Source organism: Dromiciops gliroides, chromosome 2 (genome assembly GCF_019393635.1).
Source record: "Dromiciops gliroides isolate mDroGli1 chromosome 2, mDroGli1.pri, whole genome shotgun sequence".
Classification (NCBI taxonomy): domain Eukaryota; kingdom Metazoa; phylum Chordata; class Mammalia; order Microbiotheria; family Microbiotheriidae; genus Dromiciops; species Dromiciops gliroides.
In genome coordinates, this window is record NC_057862.1 from 471,328,579 (window position 1) to 471,353,545 (window position 24,967).

Consider the following 24,967-nt stretch of genomic DNA (forward strand, 5'->3'; position numbering starts at 1 on the left):
TGTGACCCTGGCAAATCACTTAACCATTGCACCTAGCAGAGCCAAGTCCCAGGAGCACTGAGGCAGGACAAGTGGGGTTTGAAAGGGAGAAAAATAGGCCTGGGAGGGACTGGCAGACACCCAGGGGCAGCCCAAGCGCAATTCAGTAAGTGGAAAGGGATTGAAGGGTATTTATTGGCACCAAATACAAATTTCCCATTTCACAGGTTGGTCTGGAGCTAGCCTTGCTAAGGTTCTCTGAGACATGTAGATAACATGTCCCAGATTACAAAGAGGCTGCACACAGGTCTGTGTATCCCAAGATTACTTAGGGCCATCTGCCCACCCACCCTTTCCCCAAAGCCCTTCACCCATGTACCAGACTGATTCACCCGGACTAGACATGTAGCCTAGTGTTCATCAGGCAAACGCTGTTCAGTTCTTGGTCATTCAGCACAAGCCCATGAGCCCTGAGCGGACCCAGTTGCTACCTGCTTTTTGTGGGATGACAGTCAAGTTTCAGGCTAGGTTGTCACTATTAGTTGTTCTATAACCTGAGCTCTGGGTTCTCCGTGAGACCAATGAAGGATCATGTAAGGACCAGGAAAAGGGTGAGCAGTGGTGGGCTGAGATCAGTAGCCTAGGGAAGCACCAGGGACTTTCACACCCTCCCTCACCACCACCCCCTCCCCTTGATGTCTGAATGTGGGATTAAGTCTTCCAGCACTGTGACCTAATCCCTGAGACTCACATTTCATCATTCTCCAGCTGAATGGCATGACCTTCAAACTCACCTGGAAGCTCTCTAGGCTCTAAATTCTCTCCTAGCTCTAGGGTTCCCAATTCGGCCACAATAATCTCCATCCCTTCTCCAGCCTCCCCAAGAGGACCCTTGACTTCCTCTCCAGCTTCGTGTTGGTATTCCACTTCCCCTCCGGGGCCTCCTATGGCCTCCCCCAAGTTCCTGGCTTCCTGGTCTGTGACCTTCCTTCCATCCTCATCTTCAGGGCCTGTGGCCTCCCCCAGGCTCTTGGCCTCTTGCACAGGGTCTGTGACCTTCCCTCCATTCTCCTCTCCAGTTCCTGTGGCCTCCCCTAGGCTCCTAGCCTCCTGCCCAGGGTCTATGACTTTCTCACCATCTTCCCCTCCAGGGCCTGTGGCTTCATCCTGGATCATGGCCTCCCTGGTATCTTGTTCTAATAGCTTTATAGCCAACATAACAGGACTGTCAATGAGTTCTGAGTCTTGGGGAGGTGGAACGGAGGACTCCTGTGGCTCTTGGTGCACCAGAGCATCTCCAGGGAGGGCAAGCAGTTCTGCAGGTGTCACCAGCCCATCTCTGTCCAAGTCTTGGGTTTCCAGTACTTTGTCCACTACTTTGATCACCTGTAGCAACACAGCCAGGTTGGTTGCTGTCACTGCCAGGGCCCAGACCTGCTGGGCCTTCAAACCATCTGAGATGTTCCCAGGATCACTATTACCACCCCCTCTGGGATTCACCCAGGGCCCCAGAAAGCTATGGACAGGTACCCGAGTTAGAAAACAAAAAGCTCTCCAGCTGGGAACCTTAACAGTAGTCCATACCTGACTTGTAGAAGATGAAGCACGGGTCCCAGGAAACAGAGCTTCTTTCAGCATAGCCAAAAGCTCCAAGCCATCCAGCTGTCCGCTCTGGTCAAAGTCATGAAGCGCAAAGAGATATAATAGCACTGCGGAGGAGAGGGTGCGTTAGAGGAGGTGCTGGGCTAAAAGAAGATAAGATTGTGGAAGGGACATGGGCACAATGGCTTCCCACCCTCACCCCTTTGGGACACTCAGGTAGGTCTCTTGCCCATCAGTATTGGCCCAAGCTCACCCTGTTCTCGGCTCAGGTTTTCTGGGTCCCCGGAGGCCTGTCCCAGCCCCTTCAGGTAGTTCTGCAGCAAACTATTGGAACAACAAAAGATTGGTACTTTGGAGGCCCCAGACTTCTAGCCCCCAGGGCCTCCCCTGCGCTCCCCCTTCTCTCCACTCCCCCAGCTTACAGCTTACTTACCCAAACTGCTCCTGGCCTGACTGAAAAGGGTTAGATGGCAGATCATGTCCTGCTCCAGCCTCTGCCCTGTAGAGAGAGACCAGGGACCAGCAGCTTACTGTAAAGTCACTCTCCTGAGGTCCAAGTCAATTTCTTCAGGATTTCCTCCAAGTTCCTTAGCCACAGGGAGTCAAAGATACTTCTCAGGACAAGAAAGTAAGTGAAAAATGATTCCCTCACCATGGCCCCGAGACAGGGACCCAAGAAAAAGGCGATACCAGCCACCAGAGCCTTTTTGCCACCCTGAATGAAGAATCTTGGTTCATTTGGAGGACTGGAGTTTGAATCCCCATTCAGTGCTTCCCACCCAGGTGATCTTGGACAAGTCAATTACACTCTTTGGACCTCAGTTTCCCTATTTGTAAAATGAAGGTGTCTTCTATGTTTCCTTCCAGCTTTTAGAGTCTGTTTTCCCCTCTTTTTGCAGCTGTCCCCCCACCCTCTCCTCTCTCTCATGGAGGTGGAGAATGAGAACAAGGGCTGGCTAGATTTAGTTCAGGGTCTGTAGATCACAAAGGAAATATTAGCCAATAGAATCTTAGTTTAGACAGCTCCCAGTGTGTGGAAAGTACTTCCACACATATAGACTGGTAACTCCACATTCTCAGATACTCCCTAGGTTCTCCCCGCTCCCAGCCCCTTGGCTTTACCTCCCTCATCCTACATGTGCTACCTGCCCCACTTACCTAGAAGCCCCATCCTTGGGAGCAGCCTGACCCACGGGTACCAGCCACAGCAACAGTGACAAGGACAGCATCTTCCCTGAAGCTGGAGCCAAGACCAAGTCAGAGAATCAGAAAGTAGAGGATCTACACTTCTACTGCTTGTATGGTATAGCGAAAAGGGCATTGGATTTGGAATCAGGAGAGATTTGGGTCCAAATCCTGTCATATAAACATTCGCTATGTGATGAGCAAGCAAGTCTTTTAGTGGTCTCTGAGCTTCAGTTTCTTTATTTGTAAAATGGGAATAGTGATGTCTGAAGTGCTAACAAACAGAATCATTGTAATATAAAATTCTTTGTAAACTTAGAATACCATAATAATAGCAATTCTTCTTCTTCCTCCCAGGGGGCAGTTACAGCATTGAGCTTGGTAGAGAACTAGATGCCCAAGGGAGGAACCACAGAAAATTAGTGCTGCAAGAGACCTTAAAGATCTAGTTCAACTTTCTCTTTTTACAGATGAAGAAACTAAGATGAGAGAGTGGCTCAAGGTTACACAGGTGGCAGAATACAGAGTAAAATATCTTCTGACTCACAGATCAACCCCTTTTTGAAAACTCTTTTCACTGCCACCAAACCACTGGACACTTACCTCCCTTTCCCCTTTACCATGCATTTTGTCTTGGAGGCTCCCCAGTCCCAACCTTATTGTTTCTGGGGTAGAAGAACCCAAGAAGAGAGCAGGACAGAAAAAAAGAAAAGAAAGGCATAGAGACATCCACAGAAAACAGAGATAGAAAGCCCTAGATATTGTTAAAATGAGACTGGAAGAGAGAGACAAGCTCATCTAAAAAACAAAAACAAAAAACTGTCACTGCTGTAAGAAACTGTGATAGAACCAATAATCTCTAAATTTCCATCCAGTTCTAACTTTGTATGACTCAGGAACATCTGGGCTTGAGGCTTGCCTCAAACACTAACTAGCTGTGTGACCCTGGGCAAGTCACTCAACTTGTTTGCCTCAGTTTCCTCATCTGCAAAATGGGGATGATAAATAATAGTACCCACCTCCCAGTGTTGTTGTGAAGATCAAACGAGATCATAATTGCATGAGCACTTACAATTACAGTGCCTGTAGTAAGTGCTGTATAAATGCTCACTATTATTATTGTTATTACTACTATCATTATTATTATTACAGTAAGTGCCTACTATATATATATATATATATATATATATACCATATATATATGTCATATATATATATATATATGTCAAGTACTACACTAGGTGATGGAAATAACAAAGACAAAAATGAAATAGACTGTGCCTCAAGAAGTGATAATATTGTATACAAAAAAGTAAATATAATGTAACAACTGGAAGGATTTTCTGCCCCTAGCTACCTCAAGGGTTCATGCTACTGTCCCAATGTCCAGATCTCTCAACTCCCATGCCTTACCACTGCCTCTAAAACTCCTCTTTTCCCCCTCTTCCCTACCCTCAGCCCACCCCCACCCTCCATTAAAATTCCCATTCCCTTGGGTTAGAACTTCAGCTGGCAACTAACAGGGATCTCATGATTAAAATATGATCAGCTCTCAAAAGGGCTACCGTCTAGGAGAATTTACATCTTAAAAGGGGACACTTGTTAACTCAAAGGAATGGATCTATAAATGATAGAATATCTGCCAGCTCTAAAGGGTCAGTGGGGAGGATAGAAGTTTATTCAAGGGAGACTCCTTAGAATCCATAAGACCATATGGTTCATATAGCACAATTAGTTCTGCCCTTATGAAGAGCATCTATCAATGGACTTGGATTCAGGAAGACCTAAGAATGAAGCCTACCTTAGACATTTACTGTGTGACTTCAGGCAAGTTACTCTACCTTTCTCAGCTTTGGTTTCTTCATATGTAAAATGGGGATAATGACCTCCCCGGGTGGTTGTAAGACTCAAATAAGATAATTTATGTAAAGCACTTTGTAAACCTTAAAGTAACTGTCGTCGTTGTAGTCATCACCATCCACCCACCTTTTTCCTCCCCATATATGTAAATATGCATACATGCTTGTATTCATGTATGGAACAATGATTCCCTTTACATATCTGATGACTGAACATCCTCCTAATGAATGGAATGAAAGGGATGGGGGTAGAATTATATCCATAGAGTTCTCTGTCACTGGAGGTGTCTGAGCTAAGGGTGGAGCTCAGGGACTTCATAAAGTGAAAACAATAGGTACAAGATGGAGTAATACAGTCTGATGAAGAGACTTGGACGTAGTGCTAGGCCTATACTTTGACCTCTTTCTGTGGGGATCTGTGTTTTGGTCCCTTCCTAAAGGGCATATGCTACTCAAACTCTTGATAAATTCCTAGGTTCCCAGATGTCTGAGTTTGGGTCAAAAAACGATTGGACAAAGAAAAAACCAGGAGGGAATTCCTCCCCTCAGTTGGCTATGAGAAGGACTGGAGGGAAATCTTACCCTCTTCTGGGGACTCTGCTAGCTCTTTCCTGGATATTGGCCGGGGAGGGGGGGGGAAGGGGCAGAGAGGAGGGTGAGATGCAGCTGGAATGGTGACAGTAGTTCAGGACAAAGCAGCAAAAACATTTATTTGCCTAAGTGACCTTGAGTCCCTGGCTGTCTTCATTGGCACTCTGAGTACCATAATTTCTCTTTCTGGAAGTGGATAGCATGTTTTATCCCGAGTCCTTTGGAATTGTGATTGGTCGTTGTGTTGATCAGAACTACTAAGTCTTTCAGTTGATTATCTTTACAAGATGGCTGTTACTATATGAATTGTTCTCATGCTTCAGCTCATGACCCCTGTAGGTCTTGATTTCACTCTGTTCTCTCTGCCTGAAATGCCCTTCTCATCCTCATCTGTGCCCACTAAAATCTTCTACATGCTTCCAAGTCCAGCTCAAAAGGCATTTTTGGATACTGTCCTTTATGACATATCTCACATTCTACCGTGTACTCTAGTTATGGAGATACCACATCTTCCCTACCAGGTTTCAAATTCCTTTTAAACTGAAGGGGGCTATGACTAGTCTATGTTTTGATCCTCTGCAGGGTCGGTTTTCAATAAGAATTTATTTCATAGACAGCATTTCAAGGATTCAGAATCTTAGAGCTAGAAGGAAGGAACCTTAGAGGTCCTTCAATCACTCAACTAGCATATATTAAGGGCCTACTATGTGCCAGACATTATTCTAGTCAGTGGGATACAGGGATAGAATTTTGAAATAGTATCAGCTCTCAATATTTAGAATTATATTTTTTCCAAAATTACATGTAAAAACAAATTTTAATATTGATTTTTAAAACTTTGTGTTCCAAATTCTCTTTCTCTCTCCCTCTCCACCCTCCCCCTTAAGAACTGAATCCATTCAAGATAAGTTATACATGTGTAATCATGCAAAACATTTCCACATTAGTCAGGTTGTGAAAGAAGACAAACAAAAAAGTATCAGCTCTCAAAGAAATTACATTCTGTAGTGGGTGAAGTACACAACATTAATACAAGGTAGTTTGGGGATGGAGGGCATTAGCAGCTGGGGTGGGGTGGGGGTGGGGGGATAGGGAAGGCTTTAGTTAGAAAGTTTAGTTAGCTTGAACTGAGAGCTTTGAAGGAAACTATGTATTCTAAAGGGCAGCTAGATAGAGCACCCAGCCTGGAGTCAAGAACACCTGAGTTCAAATCCAGCCTTAGACACTAGCTGTATAACCCTGGGCAAGTCATTTAACTCTGTTTGCCTCATTTTCCTCATCTGTAAAAATGAGCTGGATGAGGAAATGGCAAACCACTCCAGTATCTTGGCCAAGAAAACCCCAAATAGGCTCACTAACAGTTGGACGTGACCAAAATGACTAAACAACAACGAAGATAGGAGTGAGGAACAAGTACTTTCCAGGCATGGAAAGTCATTTTGGAGGATGACTTGGAGAGGGGAGAAAGAATCGGGGCAGGAAGACCCATTAGAAACCTATGCTATATGGGGGCAGCTAGGTGGCGCAGTGGACAGAGCACCGGCCCTGGAGTCAGGAGTACCTGAGTTCAAATCCGGCCTCAGACACTTAACACACACTTACTAGCTGTGTGACCCTGGGCAAGTCACTTAACCCCAATTGCCTCACTAAAAAGAAAAAAAAAATCAGAAGCCTATGCTATAAAAGCTTGAAACTCGGTAATCTTTTCTTAGAATTCATGAAGTGGTGCACCTCAGAACTGGATTCTTGAACATTCCTGAATTGAGTTCTGCCTTCCTGTAACTTCTACTCACTGGTCCTAGTTCCATCCTCTGGAACTAGTCTTATTCCTATTCCTGACATCCTTTCATATGTTCGAAGTCAATGATATTCACATAATTGTTCACATAACTGTTCTTCAGATCCTTTAAATGCTTCTCATATGACCTAAGTGTCAAAGGATTCCACAGCTGGACTTGTAGTCAAGAAGACCTGGGTTTAAATCCTGTCTTAGACGCTTACTATGGCTGTTTGTTGTTCTGTCCTTTCAGCCGTGTCCAACTCATGACCACATTTGGGATTTTCGTGGCAAAGACAATGGAGTTTTTTGTTGTTGTTTGTTGTTGTTGTTTTTTGCCATTTCCTTCTCCAGCTCATTTTACAGATGAGGAAACTAAGGCAAACAGGGTTAATCAAGTTGCAGGTTTCCCACACAGCTTAGTATGTGTCTGAGGTGGGATGTGAACTCAGCTCCTCCTGATTCCAGGGCAGGCACTCTATTTGATATGCCACCTAGCTGCTCTTAGACACTTACTAGTTGTGTGACTTTGGGCAAATAACTAAACCTCTTTCAGCCTCAGTTTTTTCATCTGTAAAATAGGATTAATCTTTCTATTAATATTTCTCAGTTGTTCTGGGAATCAAATGAGATAAAGCACTTTGCAAGCCTTAAAGTATTATATAAATATCACCACCATCACTATTATTATTTGGTGTTCAGCTCTCTCCCATCATCCTCCCCATCATGGATCACCCTCCTCAGGATATACTTAAGCTTATCAATGTTTCCCTTGACATGTGGAAACAATGCTTCAGGTGTGATCAAACAATTCCCGGAAGAGGATGTGACCATCATTTCCCTTATTCTAAAGCTTTTATTTCAATTAATTCAGTCTAGTATTTTATCAATTGAGGTGTTTCTTCAGACACATCACACTGTTAGCCTTATATTATGTTTACTATCCAACTCAAATCTTCTGTGACACGGAATAAGGGTTACTTATTCTGCCTGTGACTGCCTGACACTGTCATTGTCAGTCACACACACATCACCATGGTATCAGACCCCCTCCCAAATAAACGTTGGGACCCTTTCCACCTTCCCACGCCCCTGTGAGCAGCTCAGTCCCCCTGCCGAGCCCTTGGACTACTGATCAGTTACAGACTCACCTGCTCCGTGAGCTCCCGTGCTGGTTTGAGATGGGCTCCTCGGCTTTGTCTCGCCTGCCGCGCTATAGCCGCGGCAGGTCCCCGCCCCAGGTCCGCTCCACGTGGCCGCTCCACGTCGCCAAGCGTTTCCCTCCCCTCTTCGGGCATGGGCACAGGCACAGCCTCTGCCCGGAGCCGTGGAGTAGAGGGAATACAAAAGACCTCAGCAGACCTCTAGTCCACAGGACGTGGGAAAACAGCCCCGCCCCACCACACCCCAGACTGCATCCTGGGCATCCCATCAGTCGATTCCTCCCTTCGATTTCCCAGCTACCCAGAGGGGTGTGTGGGGAGATGTATTGGGTGTCTAATCATGTGTGCCAATGAGATAGAGAGACAAGAGACAAAGGGGAACTGGTGCGGGGGTGGGGTAGTTGGGCATGTGACTGTATACCTTGCTGGATGTCATTTTGTGGGGGTGTGTAATAACCATATGACAGCAATGCATGGACTGTTGCTGATAGGAAGTGCATTGGCTGTGTATCGCTGTATCTGTATCTGTTGTGTCTGTCACCGTGTGAGTAGGAAAAGCATGTTGTTTTGGCTGTATAATCCTGACACTAAGAATGGATGACACAGATGGACGTAGAAACAGAAGGTGGGGGGATGGATGTTGTACTAGTTGTGTACACACATCACTACTGTGTATGCCTGTGTGTGTGTGTGTGTGTGTGTGTGTGTGTGTGTGTGTGTGTGAGAGAGAGAGAGAGAGAGAGAGAGAGAGAGAGAGAGAGAGAGTCTTGAAGATGTAAGATGTTTTGGGTATGCAGCCACTGCTCCTGTGTCTACCTTATAGAGACTGTCTTTTGGAGGATGTTGCACTGACCTTGTAACTATGACTGTTGTATGTGCAGTCACTGCCTCTGTGTGGGAGTGACCAGTGTTTGTGAGAGAGAGCAGGAGGAAGAAAGAAAAAGAAAGATGAAAGAACGACAGCAAGAAAAAAAGGGAAGGAGGGAAGAAAGGAGAAAGGGAAGGAGAAAGGAAAGTTAGGAGGAAGGGAGGCATGAAGGAAGGAGGGAGGAAGGAAGGAGGTAAGGGGAGAGAGGAAGGAAGGAAAGGAGGGAGGGAGGGAGAAGGAAGAAAGAAGGGAAGGGAAAGAGAAGAAGGAAGAAATAAAGGAAGAAGACAAGGGAGAAAGAAGGAAAAAAGTAAGGAGGGAGGAAGAAAGGAAGGGGAAAAAAGAAAGGAGGAAAGAAATGAAGGAAGAAGAGAAAAAGAAGACAGGAGGGAGGGGAGGAGGAAAAGAGAAGGAGGAAAGGAGAAAAGAGTTAGAAGAGAAAGAAGGAAAGAAGGAAGAGAAGAGGGTGTAACTATTGTGTGCCACAGTTTCTATGTATGCGAGAAAGACTGCGATGTATCAGACATGTAACTGTGATCACTGTGTCCTTGTGAGTGCTAGGTGTGCTGTTGTGTAACAGAGCTATCATGTGACAGTTGTGGGTTGTGGCACTGCTTGTGGGGGAGGGGGAATCCTTCCTAATTCCGAGGGAGAGGAAGAGAAATGAGAAGTGGGGAGAAAAAAGAGAGGGAAGAGACGAGGGATGAGGACGTTGTGTTGAATGTGTAGCCTCCTGTGTGCTTAGACCGCATGGTAAAGCGTATCCCAGCTGCCTTTGTCCGGGTGCCTAGGCTGCAGAGCCCGCGGCGTGTCCAGGGTCCCTGGGGGTTCGGGGATCCGGCTCTGACATTCAATCTCTGCGTGTCCTCGGGCCGGCTGGCCTCCTCAGGGCCTCAGTTTCTTCGGCCATTTTCGAAGTCCTTCCTCTTCCATTCACTCTCCCCTACGGTTCTCCGATCCACCAGTTGAGGCTCCTGTAGGGGAGCAGCCCAGCAGGGACCATAGGGGGCGGGTCCCCGACCATCCAATCACGTGCAGGGGTGGGGCCCAGTGTTGGGGGGCGGGGCTTCTCTTCAAAGTTGAAGACTCGCACTTGGAGCCGGAGCTGGAAAGCTCGAAGTGAGCCTGAGCCTCGGACTGATGATGCTGACCGCAGATCTCGGCCCGCAGGACGGTGCCTCGAGCGATCTCGTCCCTTTCCTCATGGGCCTTAGCACCGCCTTCTACCTGGGCTACTACTGGGCATGTGTGCCCCAGGTGGGTGCGCTGCCGGGAACTCTGGACTACTTGGGCTGGGAGCAGGGTCAGGGATGTCATCGAGCAACGTACAGCCTGGTTGTGGGATGCATTGCAAAAGTGTTTGGGATCCTCTGCCTTCTTTCCCCAGGAATTCTGAGTGATTCGAAAGCCAGTTTTGGCTAGCGTTTTCCCATTTGTCACACAGGGATTGTAACTGACGGGACCCTTGACCATTTGCCTTAGAATCACCTGAATTCCCTTAGAAAAAGTATTTGCAGGTTACTTATAGTTTTGACTATAGCTTTGGACTAAACACCTGTCTCTCAGGCACCCTTTGCTTATAAACGGGAGATGGTGGGAAAGAAGCTAAAGTCTCTGTGCAATAGCTTTAGCCATTCAGGTATATGTCAGGGCAAAAAGGTAAGTACTGGCAGGGCAAAAGGAGTAACCCTGAGGAACCAACGTTAGGAATCAATAAAACTGCCATCACTCTATCTTTTTCTCTTCCCATGTTAATATTTAGGCAAAGCACTCATTAGTTCTACTGGGAGAAAGGGCCAGGTCTTCAGAGGCCTGTGGGGTTGGTTAACTTGCTAAACTCCAATATTGGCTATTAGGGCCACCTCACCCAGCTTAGAAGTAGAATAAGGGAACCCCACCTTGTTTGAAAGCTCAAAGAGCTGTCACACCCAGCTTAGGGGTTGACTGGGTAGCTGTGCCTAGCTCTTGCTCATTCAGCCCCCTCAGACCAGGCCCTCCAATCATCTAAATACTGGGAAAATCTAGTCAGAAGGCTGATGTTTTTTTATAAACTGACATTTTAATTTGGCTTAAAAAACAAACAAAATGTATTATTTTCCAAATATTAATCCAAATTCAAAGTTGTACTCCCTTCTCAATTTTCAATAAACTTTTTTTGTTCCAGGGAGCTAGGTCTACCAGGATACTTTTAACAATCCCACAGCACAGCACCTCACCCCCACCAACAAAATAGAAAAAAAACCAACCCTAATTTCATTTCTGTCCTTTGAGAAATTGTTCTAAACTCCTTTTGAAGCAAGTTCCATTTATTCTGGTCACAAACATTAACAAGAATGGTTCCTCTCTAAACCATTTTTTCCCCTCTGTTTATAACCAGGTGTATAGAGATTCCTGACACATTTTATGGGTCTTGAAATCCCAAATCTTCAAACTGTGGTTAACATGAAGGAAAATTTCCAATTTACGCTAGTAAACTACTGTTTGAGAGGCAGTATGACATTACAGAAAGTGCACTGGACTCAGAATCAGTCAAGATCTAAGTTTGAATGTCAACTCAAACACTTAGTCTGATCCTCAGTGTTCTCATGTGTGAGATGGGGATAATAGTATCTGTAGTACTTGCCTCACAGGGTTACCCTGAAGATCCATTGGAATAATGTATGTAAAGTGCTTAGCAATAAATATCTTACCAATATTATCCAAAACTATAAGATATGCACATGAGTTGTTGTTGTTTTTCTGAGTAGCAATGATGGACTTGTACTGGTCCAAGCACACTCTCATCTCCTTGTGATCCACAGCATACAATATGTCCCCAAAACATTTAGCTAAAGTGAACCCCATAGTCTATACAGGGAGCACATCCATTACCTTATTAGCACTCTAATGTAATCAATCAACAGAATTAATTAACACCTATTATGTGCCAGGCACTTGTTCCTCCTTGCAAACTGATATGAAAGTTTCAGATAGCCTTAAGTTTAAGGAACATGGCAGCTCTCAATGGTCATTAAATCAGGATGATCTCCCTACCCTCTAATCCTGCCTTTTTGATTACTGCAGTGGTCTGTGTTCTATGATTCCCTAAGGCCTGTACCAGAATTACGATGGAGGTTTCTGAGCCTGAAGTATTTTGGCTTTCTTCTCTATACACATGCTCTCTGGTTTGCTCAGATCTCAGCCTTCACTTGTTGCTATGGGGAAAATATGGGGCAGCATGGGGGAAGCATGAAAACTATCTTTCCTGTTACCTTGGTTGTCACCTTCATATCATTCCTATTGCAAATCTTATGACCAGCCTGACAGCCTGACCTTATCTCCCCTTAGTACCATCCCAATGCAAAGACCTTGAGAAAGATGCCTTCTTCCAAGGCCCAAGAAGAGAAAATGAGCAGAGGAAGGCAGTCTAGGAGCACTCAGTTAACAAAGTGTGTGCATTACAGGTTTGTTACTGAAGTAGAACATAGAAAGGTGGGAGAGAGATGGCAGGAGGTGTTTACAAAATTTACTGAAGTGACCGCTATAGTAGTTTTAGAGACCTAATCTGATGAGGGCTGATTAGATCTACCACCTTCCCAGAGAAGAGGTGGTGATGGTGTAATTCAAGTAACCAAACTGATTCATAACCACTCAAGATTTTGGCCTCTTCCTTCTCTTCCTTTCTTGGAGAGTTGAGGGAGTATGGATCTAAAATGTTGCATGTGTTATCAGTTAGTCAATGTGTCAGTTGGTTTTGCTAAGCTGCATTTTTTGGTTTTGTTTTGTTTTGCTAAATCTTTGTTTAAAGGAAGGCTCAATATTCAGAAATAAATGTGGTGTAAAAAAAAGGGCATAAATAAAAATGTTTGGTTTAACTAGCCATATGGTAAAGTCTAGGTGATAATGAATACCTGTTGACCAGATATGGGCATGCAGTTAGATGGACACCCTATAGGACGTGTGTGTGTGTGTGTGTGTGTGTGTGTGTGTGTGTGTGTGTGTGTGTCTGGAGAAGACACTGCAAATGAACAATGAGTTGAGTTCCAGGAATGATTATTCTCCCTCTTTTTCTCTATTCTCTGTGCTCTCACCACAATAGTCAGATCTATTTCCCCAAAGCATCAAACAAATAAATACAAGGAATTGCTCCCTGGAGCTATGACCCATGAGATGTTGGCCTCACTGAGAAGATGTCCCAATGGTAGAAGGAAGAAGCTGGAAGACACTCAAAGGATCTAATAAATCTCAATTCTAATCAGAATACCCATAGAATGAACAGGTTTTCACTTCTCCTTAAAGGAAGGACCTTAAGAAATTGGCCTCTAGTCTTCTGGTCCTGTCTCTCTGATAAAGGAATAAGTTAAGCAGAAGAGAAACCCTAGAACCCTAGAATTAAGTAGGAAGAAAGGGATGGGTAGCCTTCTAGAAACTAAGTCTCTTTAATGACCCCTTAGCTTCTCCTTGAAAGCAAGGCCCATCTTCTACCAATATTTGACTAGTGCTGTCATATGGGTGCAAGTCATGAAACACTACAACCTCCAAAGAATTAAAAATGAGTACCATTCAGGAAAATGGAGAGACATGATGGATGTGAACAAACTAAAACACATGGTAAATGAAGAATTAGAGCAAGAGATGTCATTAAAGAAGATAGGCTAGTCAGGCAAAGAGAGCAAAGGATAACTGGTAACTTGTATGCTCCACTGGCACACCTTTAGTCAGAAGAAATGGAGGAAGGCTTCCAGTACACTGTGTGAATCCCCTGTGGAAAACTTATGGAAGGACATGGACAAGAGTTCCACAAGATGAGTAAGAATGATGGGTTAAAATCTGTACCACTGAAGGGAATCTATACATCAATATGATAAAGGATCCATATGAGTATTGGGGTGATATGGTGGGGAGGGATGGGATAAACAGCTAGGATGACTCCCTAAGTACAATCCAACCCTAAAGGAATTCTACCAACACATATTGTTTATCCTTATCTGACTTGTTCATGACTGTCTTTGAAATTCGGTTTACCCCAGATTAGGCAGCTAGGTGGCAGAGCACTGGCCCTAAAGTCAGGAGGACCTGAGTTGAAATCTTACCTCAGACAATTACTAGCTGTGTGACCCTGGACAGGTTAATTAATCCCAATTGCTTTAAACATCAAGGGCCTGGTCCTTATATATGCAGACCCAGATGGCTCTGGAGGAGAGTGAGGTTGGTGACCTTGTGTGCCCTCCCTCACTTAAATCCAATTCAATGCAAGTCATGACATCACTCCACTGTCTTGGTCTTTTTGGAGAATGAAGGACAAATAACTTAGATCAGTTCATCATTAAGAGGCTTCAGCCCGGCGGGCAGCTAGATGGCGCAGTGGTTAAAGCGCTGGCCCTGGATTCAGGAGTAACCGAGTTCAAACCCGGCCTCAGACACTTGACACTTACTAGCTGTGTGACCCTGGGCAAGTCACTTAACCCCCACTGCCCTGCCCAAAAAAAAAAAAAAAAAAAAGAGGCTTCAGCTCCCTTTGAGAGACAGTGAGTACAGCCTAGTAGAAAGAATGCTTAGACATGGAGTTAGGAAGATCAGGGTTCAAATCCCACCTCACATACTTAGTGTGACTGGGCAAATCTGTCTCTCAGCTTTGGTTTAATTTGTAAAATGGAAATAATTTTATATACATATCACAGAGTTGCTTTAAGGATCAAATGGAAGAAATGTACAGGGTGCTTTGCAAATTGTAAATGCTATACAAATGTCAGCTATTATCATCTGTCTACCTAAAACCTATAAACATAGAACCAGTCTATATATAACTTGAATAGAGCTGACCATCTGGGTTCCCGTCATGTGTGCGGGATCATTTCCCAGAACCATGCCAAGCTGAGGATTCAATGATGGTGGTAAGGCAGAAGCACATCTCCTTGTACACTTCTGTGAGCGTTCCACTAGTGGTTTGTATGCAATCCACAAACCCTGTCATTAGCTTAAAGGTGAGTATGGGTCTAGTTCTGTTCCCTGAAATCCTAGACCAGACTGGTAGCCAGCCCCTGGGATGCTGGTGCTTGATAACAATCACTTGGATGTCTGTTCTAGTCCAATGCAGTGCAGTACTGGGTTATCACTGATCCAAGCAGCCCTTGGGATACTGGGTTATGTTGGGATCACACCTGGGGTATACACATTCTAGCAAAGATTGAAGAATCTGTTTTACATTTATGGACCAAGGTTCAGAGCAGACTAGACCCTGGGGATGAATAAGGAGCCTTTCATCTGGTTAGTCCTCTACTAGTCTGGTGCTACTCCTGACTTATTGTGGGAAGCAGTGGTGGACTGAGACAAGAAGTGAGAATGAGATAAGACTGTGTTCTGTGGTTACAGAAGCCTCGGCTGGTGGGTGGGCCCCAGTTCTGGGCCTTCCTGAAGCAGCATTGCCCTATTATTACGGAAATATTCTACCCTACGCCCTGGTGTTTCGAAGGGAGGCTTCAAGTGAAGTCTTGGCCCCCTGTCTCCTTCCGGAGGTGAGATCTGGCTAAAAAATTAAAAGGGAACCCTGTTTAGCTATTTGACCCCATCCCATCCTCTCTGGGCTACGCACCCTTGGGAAGAACTCAAACACAAAAGATGTAATTACACTACAAATACCACTAGTTGACCCTCGGGCTTGCCAACTTGCCACAATTCTATTTTCTCATTTGTTCTGTGATTATGGACAAAACCTCTCTTTGGGCCCTGGATGGATCTTGTAGTTCAGTGGTATCCAACTCAGAGACCCTCGTGACAGTATATTGACTTAGAAAACCACAAATTAATATTGTTGTATTTTTATTTATTTTGTTAGACATTTCCCAATTACATTTTAAATACGGTCCCTGCCACACTTGGGAGTTTTGCTGGCTCTGTCTTATTTTATCTTCCCCTGCCCCTAAGCTACTAAATAAGCAACACTAACTTTGGTCATTCCGAGATAAGGAGAGTCGTGTCACGTAGTTTTAGATCTGGGACGTTAACAGAATTCTTGGAACAAAGGTCTAAAAATCCCTAGATATATTCCTGTATACACCCTTCCACAGTGAGGTGCTCCAGACACCTGAAGGGGGACAGCTGCTGCTAGACTGGGCCAAAGAACCTGAGACTGGCCAATACCCTGACCCTGTCAACCGGCCCATTGTGTTACTGCTCCCAGGCATCACAGGCAGCAGCCAGGAGACCTATATCCTTCACCTAGTATACCAGGCCACTCTAGATGGCTACAGGTAAGAATGGTAACTGAGGGTGGCTGGCAGGTATCTTGAGCAGTCCAGGATGGAAAAATAGATGCAGGGAGGAGTGTGCAGAGGGAAGGGCAGCCTTCCCTGAAAAGAAATACTGGGAAGGACCTGCTACTGGAAGGTGAAGAGAATTCTCTGGATTCTAGACTTGGGTCCCTCGTGACTGGAATCTGTGCAAGACAGCTCCCCACCAATATAAAGGCCTTCTAGGGCGGGTCCTGCTGAGATGTGCCTGTTTGTTCTATAGAACCGTTGTGTTTAATAGCCAGGGCTGCTGTGGGGAAGAACTGCTGGTGAGTTCCATCCCCCTTTCTAGCATTAAGTTCTGACCCCATCCTCTTTAGCAGTCCTATAGCCTTTGGCCTCATCTCCCTACAGACCCTGCACCTATCTGCCATCACTCCCCTTCTCCTCTATGCCCTGCTGAGTTACCTCACCTTCTGGAGCCTTGCCCCTTTCTGTCCATTCCTATCTCCACGTGACACTATTTGTCCTCAGACCCACAGGGCTTTTTGCACTGCTAACACAGAGGACCTGGAGATAGTTGTGAATCACATAAAGCACCAGTATCCACATTCCCCACCGCTGGCTGTAGGAATCTCACTAGGAGGGTAAGAGCCAACTGGGTTAATAGAGCTGACCTGAGAGATGAAGAGACTGCAGTCCTTCCTTGGCAGAAATCTGTCTCCTTTCATTCATACCTCCAACAGGCCTCTGGCCCTGCTTCCTGACAGATCACGATCTTCCTGAGTAGGCCCAGTTCTCAGCTGTTGTTCATTTTCCTTCCCTAAATGAACACTTCATTGCTGGTTACCTAAGTTCTCTATCTCTTCTTTTAGTGATTACCATCTCCAAATGATACTTAAGTCCAAGCCTCCTGCTCCCCCCACCATGGTTCTGATTCCAGTCTCTTACAGGGTCCTGGTGCTCAAGCACCTGGCACAGACAGGTAACGAAGCAGGGCTGGTGGCAGCACTGACCCTGTCTGCATGCTGGGACTCCTTTGAAACCACACGATCTCTGGAGACACCACTCAACGCACTGCTCTTCAACCAGCACCTCACAGCTGCACTCTGCCGATTTGTGGGATGGTAGGGAAGGGTGGGGGAAAGGGAGGAAGTATCAGTTGAGTCCAACTGTGCCTTTGGCTATTGAGAAAATCAAAAAGCATGCTAGGGTGGTAGCCTGTGTGAGAGATGGATACTCAGTAAGGCTGGAATTAGGAAAAGATTACTCGAGACTAGAACTGCATCTACTCCCCTGACACAAATGCTCTCTACTACAGACACAGGAAGGTGATTGAGGAGAAACTGGATGTGGACTATGTGCTTAAGGTAGAGAACCAACCCCTACCTTTGCCCCAGTCCCTTAGCAACCCTCTCTACTTGTCATTGCTAAGCTCGATTGTGTCTCTTCCAGGCCCGTACAATCCGCCAGTTTGATGAGTGCTACACCACACTGGCCTTTGGCTATAAAGACTGTGACACCTACTACCACTCAGCAAGTCCAGGAGCCAAGGTGGATGCAATCTGTGTCCCTGTGCTCTGTCTCAATGCAGCAGATGATCCATTTTTCCTACCTCAAGGTGAGTCCCTTTATCCTCAGCAATGATAGAGATAGCATGGTATATAGGAGATAGAGTGCTGGAGAGTCAGAAAAACTTAGATGAAAACCTCCACTCAAACACTTCCCTACAGTGTGACCCTGGTCAAGTCACAACCCCTCTAGAACTCTTTATCTGTAAAATGGGAATAACGATAGCACCTATGTCTCACAGGATTGTTGTGAGGTTCAGATGAAGTCGGCAAGATGATTTGCAAACCTTACAGTAGGATGCATTAACTATTATTCTTCAAATCCTGGGGCCCAGCTTAGGGGGCTGGGCTAAAGGGCCTCCTTAAAGCCTCTGGCTCCTGACCTAGCTGTCCCTTCCCTTCCCTCCCTCCACCCCCAGCTTTCCCACTACAGGCTGCTACACACTTGCCGCATATCGCACTGCTGATTACATCTCGGGGTGGCCACATCGACTTCCTGGAGGGGCTGATCCCGTGGCAGTACTGTTACATGAGCCGCCTCTTTCACCAGTATGCTGCCGCTGTCTTCCAGCATGCACGGTAACTGCAGGCCCTCAGCAAAATCCCACCTTCCAAGGAAGGCCAAGGGCTCACAGGCTTCTAGGAGAAGAGCCACAGATCTCAGCTCAGCTTCCCCTCGTTTATTAAACCTTAACTTTTACTTGTCTGACTCAGTGAGGTCCCTTCTCCTCTCTTCATGGCGAGGGATGGCCCAAAATTACTGCAGCCATAGCCAGGCTGGCTAGTGATGGGCCAGGTTTGTCTGTCCGCTTGCTGCTCTGGTTGGACACTAGGAATGCTTTCTCCCCCTTCCTACCATTTTCTGTAAACTTCCCATCTCATTTGTGTTAACCATTTGGTTTGGCTGGGCTTCATTCACATAGGCAGAGAGATGCTAGGTAATGGCCAGTGCTATCAGAGACTGGTTGGGGTGAGAACATGCCCAATCTGATGAAACTCCAGACCTCTACTAGCCCTAGTATGAAGGTGATGATATTCTTCACATAATAACTGACAAAACTCAGGAGGGCTGGGTGTGCTGACCAAGGGCAGCCTTTCCAAAGAAGACTGCTGACCCCCTTCTCCACCCTTTTTCTCCTACTAGTGTGGTCTGATGATCAGTCCACACTCAAGGTCCTGGAGACAGACCTGGGTTTTTTCCTTCCCCTGCTGCCCATTCTCCCAAGCTCCTACTTGTTTCATTTAAAGGTTTTTTTTTTTTTGTGGGGCAATGGGGGTTAAGTGACTTGCCAAGGGTCACACAGCTAGTAAGTGTCAAGTGTCTGAGGCTGGATTTGAACTCAGGTACTCCTGAATCCAGGGCCAGTGCTTTGTCCACTGCACCACCTAGCCGCCCCCTCATTTTTGTTTTAAGCCTCTCCTCATGTGAATGAAAATTCGACATAATAAAAAACCTATTGTTGAGGCATTATTGGTCTGCTAATTTTTTGGTAAAACTTCCAAGTCCCATAACAGTTGTTAAGAACTGGGCCACTGATTTACTCCCAGTGGTAAATGAACAAGAGCTGCATGGAAGAGGAGGGATGAGATGTGTTCACTTCACCAAGCAGCAAGAGAGAGATGAGGCCCTCAAACAAAGTGGGGGGAATAGAGCCACCAAGGCTGTAGTCATCTTCACATTGTTGAGGGGAAAGGGCTGTTTGGCCCCTGGCTGGCAGGGGCTGTGTGCAGCATCCAGATTCTAGGTGAGGTGGGGACAGCTGTCACATTTTCAGTCCTTTAAGGAACAGTTTCAGCTCTGCTCTTAGAAGGAGCAATGAGTGGTACCTCAGAAATTGCTGTCTTAGATGGAATAAGAAGAACCTGTGAGAGAGGCCAGGGTTCGGCAGCATTTGGCCCGTAGGTGGGGTGGGAGCCACTGTCACATTCCTTGTCTTCACGGGGCAGCTTCAGCTCCAGTCTCAGTGGAATGAGTGGTGTTCTAGGTGTTGACTGGCTCCAGTCTTTTCCATATCCAGGGTCCTTATTCCCCCAGGAAACAAGGAAGGCTAGAGGAATCCTGGGAAGGCATTCTGAAGCAGCAGGATGGCCAAAATGATGAGCCCAGCACACAGCAGCAGTAATAACCACACAGGGACACTCCCTAGGAGAAAGTCCAGAGAATATGCACAGAGCACTCAAATCTAAGGCAAGAAACAAAGTATAGCTCAGTCTAGTTGGGGCAAACAGCATACGCTGAGAAAATGATGGTGCTTCCAAGAAATTATATTATACTGTTCCATTCCCTCCCTTCCCACTTTTGCTTCCAGTTCTTCACATCACTATCTCCCCCAAACTCACGCCGGATGGGCAATAGATGCAGCTGGCACCGACTGTCCACAGCCACAGAGAACAATGCTGCTTCATGAGACCCTAGCAGCTCTCGGCCACGCCCCTGCTCCGGCATGAAGGCCACATCTGTCACTACAATGCCATGAGCCTCACGGAGATAGTAGAGACGCTGGAGAGAGGAAGACTGAAGCTCGATCACGAAGGTCACAAGTATGGCTTTGTCCCTTCCCACAGACACACATGCTGTACCAACAGGTCCTTCCCTCCATGTGCAGGGCAGGGCTGTTCTCTCCCACAGACAAGAGACAGATAGGTACAAACACCCCACTCCCGCTTCCATTCCTCAGGACTTCCCTCCAACATGCTATCCCATTTACAATCCCACCTGAGCCATTTACCTGGAGGGAAAAAGAGATGTAGATGGCAACAGAGCCAGTGACGGTACCCAGGCCTAAGAAGGTGCCTGATTCACTGCAAAAGCATAACTGTCATCAGTCCCACGGCATCTCCAGAGATCTTACCTCCTCCCCCAAATCCTCTCTTGATTCAGGACTCCACTCCCAGCTGTTAATTTCAATGTCTACCAACCGTATTACCAGTTCATACCTGACACTGAGGCAGGAAATGACCTCATTACCGCAAGGCTGGGTCCGAAGGGGCAGGAAATTATGGCCATCCCAGGCTGTGAGGTAGCAGGGTGGTGGCCGGCGCAGGCGCTTGTGGGGAATCTGCACTGTGAAGAGCCGCAGCCCAGCAGGCTGGTCTGGCACCCACCCAAACCTGGGGGCCAGGGGTGGTGCTATTCAGATCCCCTCAGAGTTCCTCTTACCCTCTTCTATCCTCAATGGATTTAGAAGTGCTATTTCCAGGGACCAATGGTAATTCCCAACCCAACTCTCCCCAGCTGTGTTTTTTGGGGGCTTCGAGGTGGAACTAATGCCTTTCCCACTCCTCTTGGGTCTTCCCCTCCCTTTATGCAGAATCCCCTTCCATTCACCCTACCCTCCCTCTTAAGCCCTCATACCTGCAAGCTTGGTAGCGGTAAGGTGTGTCAGGTAAAGGAGGCAAGTTTTCATCCCAGCACAACCCAGTCACCAGCTGGTCCCTCTGCCACACACAGGCCTTAAAATCCCAGCCAGCTGTTACCATCTGATGGAGAAGTAGAAAGAAGGGTAGAGAAGAAAAGTCGTTAATGAGACAGACACTGCAAAAGTTGAACTTCTAATCTTTTTCACTGTTTCCTTTCCAATATCCTCACCTTGTCACCAGGGCCCAAAGTCAGGTCTTCAATCTCCCCCTCATGAGCTTTGAACTCCAGAACCTTTTCAAGGCTAGGTACCTGCAGTCACAATAACAAATATATAACCCTGGACCATTGACCATGGCATACTCTAATTTCTGTGCCCACTAAGCCAGCTTTTTCTTCCCACTCAGTGCTTGACTCTCACAGACTATCTCAGGATTTAACCATCAAATTCACCCAAGATCCATTCTAAACTCTCTTACAACTTAGGCCTCACCCCAATCCCACACTTCCCTGTCCCCAGAAACCCGAACCTGCCAAACACGAACAAAGCCATCAGTGCCCCCAGTGGCAAGCAAGGTATTATCATGATTGAAGCACACAGTCTTCTGGAGTGGGTCAGAGCCAAAATCTGTCTGCACAGACTGCAAGTTCTCCACATTCAGCTCCACCCCCTCTCGCTGAGTTGATGCCTCAGTTTCTTGTGTTTCAGTTGTGGTTCCCATCCCCTTCCTTTGCCGTGGGCCCTGCTCCTGGGAACCTGCAATCACAAACTGTGGTTCTAGATTTCTCAATAGTTCATTGGCTCTTCTCTGCAACTTCTACAATACATTGTGGGAGGAGGGTGGTGGTATAACTTTGTGGTGATTATCTGTTTCTCCTCAGAGGGTCCAGGGAGGAAGTAGGTGAATGCAAGAAAAGTTCAGAGGGAGATTCATTAGTTCCTCTCTTGGTGGCAATCTGAGATCCAGCTTCTCACCTGCATTGTCTTCTTTGTCACTGGTCTCCAGCTCTTGAGTTCTGAATTGAAGGAGTTGACAGCTAGCATCTTGCCCTGCAGCAAGAATATTGCCTGCAAGGGCAAGGTTCATGGTGGCCCTTGTTTCTGTGTCATGGGAATGCAGCAGAGAGGCACTCAAAGTTCCACCAATTTGTTCCAGTTGCAAAAAGTGCTGTGGAAATAGAACAAGATGAGGTCTGCTCAGCCCACACCAGGGCAGCCTCAGGGGGCAAGGTGTTTTAAGTCTCCTAGGACTCATCAGGGTTCATTTTCAAAGAAAATTCCTGGAAACCCCCACCTCCTGGCAAACCTCTCCGAAGTAGGCCATCTCCTTCAACTGAGTACAGGGCTAAAAACTAGACCTGCCCAGAAGCTCTGATCTCTTAAAACATCAGAATGGGAACTAATTTGGCCTTGTACATTTCCCTTACTGGTATGAAGGAAGGGGAGAAGGTTTAGTCTTGCTTGCAAAGACCGATGATAGTGAAAAAACACAGTGGGGCCTTTAGATATTCTACTTTGAACGCTACTAAGCCACCAATGGAGCAGGGACACATCAAGGAGGAAAGAGACGAGAGGGAGGAAAAAAGTGACAGATTTGAGCACCACAGGATGAGGAGTCTATCAGTCTTGGGGACTCTGTAGAATGTTATACTAGACACACTAGTCGAGGGAGCACCAGGAGCCTCTAAAACATGAGGGACACAAAGGTCACCGGAAGGTGGGTGGGAGGAGAGGGGCCCCGGGGAGACACAGGGAGAAGCAGCCTGTTACAGGGGGAGAGGGGATGGTGGTCCCAGGTTGGGGAGCTAGGGGGATCGACCCCCGAGGTCCCTTCTCGGCGGGCCGGGGGCTCACCACTCCATTCTTGATGCCAGTCTTGGCAGCGCCGCCCCCGCCCGCGGTGATGAGGAGACCGGTGCTGGGTTCGACCCGCAGCGCGTACAGCGGGAACGGCGCCCGGTACAGCTCGGGTGTCCGGCGCCGTCCCATCGTTCGGCTTGCGCGGCTCACAGCTGGGTCATATCCGGTACCCACTCGCTCAACCCACCCTAGTCGTCTCCACCCAACCTCTGCTCCAGGCCCGGCTCCGACCCGAGCCCAAGAGCAGCTTCCCCTTTCACCGCCCAGTGAATTCAGGCTACAAACGCCCGCACTACGCAAGCGCACCCATTCCACGTCTTTCATGCGCAGGCGCAGGGTGAGAGTACACGTCAGCACAGTCTGGCCACCGTTCGCCGATACCTAGGTCACGTGAGAAAGGACACCGAGAGCTGAGGCTCCTCCGTACGCCTGCGCAGTTCAGCCATCTCTGCGCAAGATACGGGAAGTCTCCTTTACAACCACCCCCTGGAAGAGTAATGACTAAAGTCTACATTAGACGTTCCGGTACAGATTCAGTGCAGAGGCCACGAATTCTCGCGAGATGACTCAGTAGGTTACTGCCCTGAGATTGAGTTAGCGCTGCTAAAGGCGGAAGTAGGGCGGAAGAAGTGTGATTTCTGCTTCAGTTATTGAGATTTCCCTCTATCTTTAGCTAACATTTACTTATCTCTAAAGTTTGCTGAACACTCATATGCATTAATCTCATTTGTTCCCCACTACAAGCCTCAGACAAGAGGCGTCTTAATATCATCCACATTTTACAGATAAGGAAACTAAAGCTCGGCAAAATTAAGTGATCTGAGCAGGTCACGCAGTTTGGGTGGATCCAGCATTCGGACACAGGTATTCTTGACTCCAAAAGGGAGGAGGAGGAGGACAGAGGTGACATCCTCACCTACATCCATCCTTCAGTCTAGTTCATTCATTCATTCATTCATTGAGTAAACATTTATTAAGTAGTGGCCCCAAGAAGCTATAGCTTCCTCAACTGCTACCACCCCCCCCCCTTACCCTCCCAAACCATCTCGGCAGAGGGGCTAAACCAGGTGGGGGGTAACCGACAGGTGGCCCATCGGTGAGTTTGGAGAGTGTCTACCCCGAGCAAGTGGAGACTCTCCCCAGAGGACTGGGCAGATGAGGACAATTTGTTCCCGTGGCCGTGAAAGCAGATGAAGCAGGTGCTGTGGAGCACTTAGAGCTCGATCAGCTATGGAAGACACCGCTGCATGCTGGGCCATCAACCTTAGTCTTGCCTTTTGTCCTGCCACTGGATTTCGAAGACTGGAAGAGAGAGTGAGGCTGATGACTCTGTGTAACTCTGCCTCACTTCAATCCAAGGCACCCCGAAAGTCAAGCTATTGCCCTGTGGTGTCATTGGTCCTCTTTGAAAAATGGACAAACAGCAACAGTTAAGCACTTACTATGCGTTGGCTCTAGTATAGCTACCCCTCCAGGAGCTCCAGGACTAGTAGTACCCCCACTACCTAAGGACTGAGAATCTAGAGTGAGAAGACACGTATTTGTTATATTTTATACCATTTGTTGCTTGATATTTTCTTGCTCCTACAAGTGAAGCAATTTTTTATTCTAAGTAAACTTTCTTTGTTCTCTATCATATGAGATCATGTGATAAATCCTGACTGGCCTGAAAAAAGTGGGGAGGAGGATGGGGGATGTTGGAGGGGAAATGGTTACTATAGTATTATTTTTGTTAACTTAAAGCTGGCTAGGTTCTTGGGAGAGTCATTTGGAGCCCTGTTACAGCTACATATTATGTATAATGTTTTGAGGTTTACAAAGTACTTTGTTCACAGCAACTCTGGGAAGTAAGCAGTACGAGTATTATTAAACGGGGAGGTAATAAATTCTAGTATATTCTGCCTCGGTTAAAGCATAAGTGGAGTTTGACTCGTGTTCAGCTCCA

At 46.7% G+C, this 24,967-nt stretch overlaps 3 protein-coding genes across 5 annotated transcripts; 1 reads left to right on the forward strand and 2 right to left on the reverse strand.

Annotated features, from left to right (window-relative positions):
• Positions 1 to 168: 168 nt before the first annotated feature.
• CGREF1 (cell growth regulator with EF-hand domain 1) lies at positions 169 to 8,328 on the reverse strand. The gene is made up of 6 exons (XM_043990088.1): positions 8,145 to 8,328; positions 2,740 to 2,821; positions 2,015 to 2,080; positions 1,835 to 1,905; positions 1,564 to 1,688; positions 169 to 1,365 (listed from the first exon to the last, which is right to left on the reverse strand). Exons 2-6 carry the CDS (start codon positions 2,808 to 2,810, stop codon positions 727 to 729), a joined length of 972 nt encoding a protein of 323 aa, XP_043846023.1. The 5' UTR covers positions 2,811 to 2,821; positions 8,145 to 8,328; the 3' UTR covers positions 169 to 726.
• A 1,132-nt stretch (positions 8,329 to 9,460) lies between these two features.
• ABHD1 (abhydrolase domain containing 1) lies at positions 9,461 to 17,879 on the forward strand. The gene is given in 8 exon segments (XM_043981976.1): positions 9,461 to 10,281; positions 15,376 to 15,518; positions 16,071 to 16,253; positions 16,516 to 16,561; positions 16,767 to 16,879; positions 17,186 to 17,359; positions 17,554 to 17,602; positions 17,688 to 17,879. Coding segments are annotated over 8 exon segments (1,017 nt in total). The 5' UTR covers positions 9,461 to 10,164.
• On the reverse strand, positions 15,806 to 23,329 carry PREB (prolactin regulatory element binding). 3 transcript variants are annotated; one of them, XM_043981973.1, is made up of 9 exons: positions 23,017 to 23,329; positions 22,138 to 22,330; positions 21,692 to 21,918; positions 21,393 to 21,473; positions 21,159 to 21,283; positions 20,741 to 20,914; positions 20,533 to 20,605; positions 20,144 to 20,303; positions 19,713 to 19,946 (listed from the first exon to the last, which is right to left on the reverse strand). In XM_043981973.1, exons 1-9 carry the CDS (start codon positions 23,149 to 23,151, stop codon positions 19,852 to 19,854), a joined length of 1,263 nt encoding a protein of 420 aa, XP_043837908.1. In that variant the 5' UTR covers positions 23,152 to 23,329; the 3' UTR covers positions 19,713 to 19,851. The 3 variants fall into 3 exon arrangements, with proteins under 3 accessions (XP_043837909.1, XP_043837908.1, XP_043837910.1); XM_043981975.1 differs by lacking the exon at positions 20,741 to 20,914; XM_043981974.1 differs by lacking the exons at positions 20,144 to 20,303; positions 20,533 to 20,605; positions 20,741 to 20,914 and having other exon boundaries at positions 15,806 to 19,946.
• Between the last annotated feature and the right edge of the window lie 1,638 nt (positions 23,330 to 24,967).

Excerpts from the sequence above, each read along its gene's own strand:
- PREB (XM_043981973.1), bottom strand. The coding sequence starts at position 23,151 with ATGGGACGGCGCCGGACACCCGAGCTGTACCGGGCGCCGTTCCCGCTG. Across the intron at positions 21,919-22,137 it reads TGACAAAGAAGACAATGCAG|GTTCCCAGGAGCAGGGCCCA; the intron begins GTGAGAAGCTGG and ends TTGTGATTGCAG. Across the intron at positions 20,304-20,532 it reads ACATCTCTTTTTCCCTCCAG|CGTCTCTACTATCTCCGTGA; the intron begins GTAAATGGCTCA and ends TCCTCTCTCCAG.
- CGREF1 (XM_043990088.1), bottom strand. The coding sequence starts at position 2,810 with ATGCTGTCCTTGTCACTGTTGCTGTGGCTGGTACCCGTGGGTCAGGCT. Across the intron at positions 2,081-2,739 it reads CCCAAGGATGGGGCTTCTAG|GGCAGAGGCTGGAGCAGGAC; the intron begins GTAAGTGGGGCA and ends CTCTCTCTACAG. Across the intron at positions 1,366-1,563 it reads CTTCATCTTCTACAAGTCAG|GTGATCAAAGTAGTGGACAA; the intron begins GTATGGACTACT and ends GTGTTGCTACAG.